General features: G+C 36.6%; 1 protein-coding gene across 2 annotated transcripts in view; it reads left to right on the top strand.

The window, feature by feature from the left end:
* LOC118431703 (mutS protein homolog 5-like) overlaps positions 1–6,000 on the top strand; it is a 36,323-nt gene that overhangs the window by 23,752 nt on the left and 6,571 nt on the right. For both annotated transcript variants that reach the window (XM_035842961.1, XM_035842962.1), the window contains exons 12-19: positions 728–790; positions 1,329–1,400; positions 1,958–2,014; positions 2,523–2,595; positions 2,969–3,078; positions 3,500–3,583; positions 4,486–4,531; positions 5,745–5,786. In XM_035842961.1, the coding sequence (XP_035698854.1) occupies positions 728–790; positions 1,329–1,400; positions 1,958–2,014; positions 2,523–2,595; positions 2,969–3,078; positions 3,500–3,583; positions 4,486–4,531; positions 5,745–5,786 (547 nt within the window). The remainder of the gene's footprint in view (positions 1–727; positions 791–1,328; positions 1,401–1,957; positions 2,015–2,522; positions 2,596–2,968; positions 3,079–3,499; positions 3,584–4,485; positions 4,532–5,744; positions 5,787–6,000) is intronic.

Genomic DNA, 6,000 nt, shown 5'->3' with positions numbered 1-6,000 from the left:
AAAAATTAATTCTTAATAACTCCAGATTGTTAGTAGATATCATTTTGCGCAACACTACGTTTGTAGCTTGTATCATTATGCAACGAAAAACGAAGTTTCATTACAGTGGTATGTACCAAAGTGCTGTATTTTGTCATAGAAAAAAATAATATCAGAGCCAATAAAATGATGACGTCATCAATTTGGCCCCCAAAAAATCAGATTTAGAATTCTTTAATGCCCATCTATCAACATTCGTTACGGCTCCATTCTGTCTTAATTCATTAATAAGAAAACAGTGGAAGGCCCAAATGCCAATTTAGCCGACCGAGATACCTTAACCTTTGGAATTCTCTACGACTGGTTCAAACTATGTCTATAACCTACATGTAGGATCTATTTTTGTGCATTATAATAATATTGTAGACTATAGTGTACACCACTATTCTTAAAACTTGAGAAGCATATGAAAAAAAAGAATCTTACAATTAAAAATTCAATGTATATTTTACTTTGTCTCCCGATGGATCTTTTAATTTTGGAGTTAGCTAATAAAGTTAGAGATTCTGAAGTGGTCTGCCTAAACACCACAAACAACCACAAACAACTCTAATAAGCAACTGTGTATATGGGGCAACGACCTTGTGTGACGCACTGGAGACAATGTTTATACAAGATAAGTCACAGGTTATAAGCATAGTCATAAATCCTTAATGTGTTACTGTTGTTTATTTTTTTTTTCAATCAGCGAGTTTTGGCCAGGATGAGATCAGGCCAGGCTTCAGTGGGAGACTGGCAGGCCTTGTACAAGGTAAGAGTGATTGACTGTTATAAATCAAATTTTGAACATATGATTGACACTAACTTAAAGTCTTTTATCTGTCTTCACTGGCATTGAACTTTAAATTTTATAATTGACTTAGATTGTATGAAAATGCAAAAAAATGTAAATGACCTTAAAAGCAATCACCATGTATGGGGCTCATTGTCAAAATGAAGATTATACAAATAACTGTCAAAGCTTTAAGTTTTAAGATGTAAATTATTTTAAATTATTATATAATTTTCAGTTGATTGTATGTTACATGTATATGCCAAAGGTTGGTACTAAGGACTAGACAGATACAAATATTTAAAAAGTAACATTATGGAGATAGGTTTGACCAAAGTTTTCAAAAGTTTTCAAACTTTTGCATATCGTCTTATATTGTCCCCTCACCATCAATTGAATATTTTCTAATTTAATTTTGAGAACTAAGAATTGAAGATTGTGAAATTCTTTTTTTTTTCTAAGACTTGTTTTTACACACTCAATGTAAGTGTGGATGTTGTAATTGTCTCACCATCAGACTGCCTACAATGGGATCTACATAGGAGATGTGTGCAGGGCACAGCCACAGCATATCCACATCTTCAACAGGGTAACTCACGCATGTTGTTCTTCCCACCACGTGGTCACCTTCATTAGTAATAATATATATATATATATAATATATTTCTTCTTTCATGTGTATATGTGTTGTAACCTGGCAATGACTAGTGAATATCTCTTTAGCTACATGTAAAAGGTGATCTGTGATAATTCCATTATTATTTAATGAAACAGAAATATGGCATTTTCTGATTATTGAATGATCATTTATTGAATCATCATAAAAACATAGTTACATTCTGGGTGTAAAATACAAGCTAAAACTCTTAATGACCATCTGCATGTGATCTGGATTACGTTGCAACATAAAACCTTAAGTTTTAGAAATGAGATTTTCTCTGGTTTGATTGTCTGTGAGAGATTTAGACATATTGTTTAAGTATAGTCAGAAGATGACTTTTTGTTGCAATTTGGTTTCATACAATTTCTAAATATCTAGATAAGTGTTCAAGCATCAAAGAGTATCAAAGTATGAATTAGACATTAAAGCTATAATACTTGTTTTCTATTTACCCTAATTCTGATCCATAGACTGATTTATTTCAGATTTCCAGGCAGTTCTCTGATGATCTCCATCGTATTGCAACACTCATCCATAAGATAGTAAGTGTTTTATTATACTTTCAACAAGTTGTATTCAAATTTGTGTAGATATATAGAGGACCATTTTGGCTAGATTGAGAGGCCCCTAGCTGATCTGATAGGTATACTGCAGTGTGGAAGTGCTTGAATGTATAGCAAAAGGAAATGTAAACAGTCAAGTGTATTTCATCCTTGTATGTGAAGTGCTTTAACTCATTGCACACAGTTTTGATGTTGTTACTACATACTTTTTCTGTCACTGTGATGATTCTATTTTGAATGTGCCATTCATTTTAAGGTTTGTGAGAAAAGTTGCAACAGCTACAGAACAAATATAAAACTATTTTTTGCAACCAGAGCAGCAAATACAAAATGTATATGCCAACTTATCTAGTACATCAATGCAATGTAAAATGAACAAAACTCATTCAAGGATTAGGAAGATACAAAAATTTATTTTTGATCGCAAATACAGGTTACAAACAATTGTACGTGCACCTAAGATCATTAACTTTTTACTTTTCCTCAGGTTGACTTTGAGGAGAGCACCGTTCACAACAGACTTGTAGTGAAGCCACATGTGGATCCTGAACTGGATGAAAGTAAGATACTTAACAACTTATTGTGGATAAATGCAAATGAATGTAGATTGCAAAAAAAGTGATTTCAGAAAATTTACGTTTTCTGTGTCCAATTTACATACAAAAGGCTATTTTCCCTTAAATTTGAGTAGCTTTCTTCTTAACCTGCTTGAAGAAATGCATAATATGTCATGAATTTATTAACTGTTACAGTAATTTTCCAAGTAACAACTTTAATTCTGCATTTTCTGTATGCATGTTTTAAATATAACCAGAGGGGGTGAAGTCTGCTATCTCTAATTGAGCTGTTGCCTTTAGAATTCAACAGCAACATGGAGATATTTGGCATTAAATAATTTTTCTTCAATCTATTTGTCTCTTGACTTGGCCACAGAGAAGCGCACGTACAATGGCCTGCCTGACTTCATGACCAGAGTGGCGCGAGAGGAACTGAATAAACTTGATGACAGCATCACAGAGTGCAACGTTATCTACCTGCCGCAGGTCAGCTTTCCTCGTAAAAGTCCAAACGATTTTGAATTGTGCATAAAACATGTAAATCTCCAAATTGTTTTTGGTCCAGTTGTAGAGATTGAATCGTATGTGAACATGTAGCACCATGTACACATACATTTTGTTATTTTGTGATGACTGGTTCAATCAATGGCCTTGTGCTCTGAGGAAAGGTACTTAGACACTTAAGACAACTTTCCCCACTTCACAAGTTAAAATGAGTACAAAACTGCGGTTAGAGATTTTCTTAGGGTAGAACATAAAATGAAAGCCCCACGTTTAAGTACAGGAACACCTTGAGCATGTTAAAAAGAGTATTGGCTTCTTCTCAATTTGAGTGTAAAATGCATATAATAGCACATTGCACAACTTGCACAGTATCCTGTCAGTGTTCTTTTATCTCCTCTTCCAGTTGGGATACCTGCTGGCTATCCCATGTACATCACAGATAATAAAGGAGGAGGAGAAATACCACATGCCTGGACTAGAGTTTGTGGTGAGGATTTTGCATTAAGGATCAAGTTCTTTTGCTGTGTCAAATGTGTTTGCTGTTTAAGTTTGCCATTGAAACAGTTGTTTAGAACAGTAACTGTAAAGTCAATAGAAGTCAATACAAATAAACATAGTCAAAGAGATATAGCAGTATGAGGTCACTGTGAAAAATGGCAAAATAAGTTAACTTACCAGAAGCTGTCCAGCACCGGGGGCAGGTCATGTTTGTATGTGGATAGTGTTCAGTGCCAGGGACAAGTCATGTTTGTGTGTGGATAGTGTTCAGTACCAGGGACAGGTCATGTTTGTGTGTGGATAGTGTTCAGTACCAGGGACAGGTCATTTTTGTGTGTGGATAGTGTTCAGTACCAGGGACAGAGAATGTTTGTGTGTGGATAGTGTTCAGTACCAGGGACAGGTCATATTTGTGTGTGGATAGTGTTTATTACCAGGGACAGGGCATGTTTGTGTGTGGATAGTGTTCAGTACCAGGGACAGGTCATATTTGTGTGTGGATAATGTTCAGTACCAGAGACAGGTCATGTTTGTGTGTGGATAGTGTTCAGTACCAGGGACAGGTCATGTTTGTGTGTGGATAGTGTTCAGTACCAGGGACAGGGCATGTTTGTGTGTGGATAGTGTTCAGGGACAGGTCATGTTTGTGTGTGGATAGTGTTCAGTACCATGGGCAGGGCATGTATGTGTGTGGATAGTGTTCATCACCAGGGACAGGGCATGTTTGTGTGTGGATAGTGTTCAGTACCAGGGGCAGGGCATGTATGTGTGTGGATAGTGTTCATCACCAGGGACAGGGCATGTTTGCTTGCTGTACATGTATCTTTCATTGCAATAGATATAAATCATATCATATCATATCATATCACCATTTATCTTTTCATTTTGCAGTTCCTGTCGAATGGTATGGTTCATTACAAAAGTGCCAGTACAAGAGGTATGTGGAAACATCTAGATACATGTAATTCTTCACCTTGTGTTGCCAAGTAGCACATGAGTCAGCAAGGTTCCTCTCTGTTTTTATAGCAGGGTACATTTTTTACAGGGAGGTGTTGCTATCCCTTCCCCTTTAATGTGCTTGAAGGGCCTCTTAGAACACTGGAACAATCCCATGTTCCAAAAAACAGGTACAGCCCCAACCTAGATGCCATCCCTCAGTAACCAACTGAGTCACATATACCCGAATTACAATTTAGTGATTGGATCTAGGAACTCAGCTCCATTGTACATGTACTACAATGTACCAGTCGAGCTATATGTACAGGCACGTGCCTCAGAGCTACTATCAGTATGGTAAATGTATATCACTTAGCCATCAGGCCAAAAATTTTAGTCATTTGAGCAGTACACCTCATGCAGTTACTTATCATGATACCAGCTCAAAAAAGAACAAGAAACAGCCATGACTTCAAGTACCAGAGTTACCAACCTAGGATTGATGTGTCCAAAAATTCGTATTTTCCCAGAACTATCGTAGAGTGGAATTTGTTATCACCAAGCACAGTAGGCAGGCTTTTAACTAGGATTTTATAATAGGGAGTCCAAACTTATTGGTGAGTCGCGGTAAGTGACTATTGTAGGGGGGTCTGGGGGCATCCACGTTCCATGGTGCAGAGTTTTTGATGATTTTAAGTTAAAACAGTGCATTCTAAGGTATCCCAAGAGGCAAAAATACTGTTACAGATGTCACAGTAGATGACTGTGACCACAGATGACCTGTTAGCATCCTTGGTCAATCAGAATTTCATGCTTGTCAGACATTTTCTCCCCAGTATAGGGCGTCCAGGGGCATCAAATTTCTTGTTATTCTAAGAAAAGTGCGTCCAGATGACGCGTTGACGCATGCCTGGCTAAAAGCCTGACAGTAGGGGCATCTTCTCTGGATAGTTTTAAAGAACGCTTGCAGATAGATGTGCAAAAGTTAGTTGTGACAGGTTGTTCGGTGTAATATAACCAGCTGCTGCCGCGCCGCGTGCCTGTGAAGCTGGTGTGTTACGCCGAACAGCAGTTATACCGACTACATAGATACAGATACAGTTAGCATGTTAGCGTTATGGTAATAATTACATGAATTTGGAAAAAACTGGTGAAAGCTGTTCTTACAATCATGGTTTAATGTGATTTTTATTTTTTTCAACTTTTCTTTTCAGAATTGGATGCTCTGCTTGGAGATACCCAGTGTGAGATTACAGGTGATTTCAGTTTCATACACATATTATTATAAATCTGCATACTGATATTCAAAGTTCCTTAATCAAAAATTATTAATAGGTTTCAGTATGACAGTTGGATATGTATACTAAACACAATCATTAGGCACTTTTTGACATTTGGAAAGTTGTCTTACAAATTCTATCTTCTTAAAGTTAGTTTTTTTTCTTCTTTTAACCGTTATGTTTTGAATTG

Source organism: Branchiostoma floridae, chromosome 15 (genome assembly GCF_000003815.2).
Source record: "Branchiostoma floridae strain S238N-H82 chromosome 15, Bfl_VNyyK, whole genome shotgun sequence".
In the NCBI taxonomy this organism is placed as follows: Eukaryota; Metazoa; Chordata; class Leptocardii; order Amphioxiformes; family Branchiostomatidae; genus Branchiostoma; species Branchiostoma floridae.
This window is presented reverse-complemented; position numbering and strand designations above follow the sequence as displayed.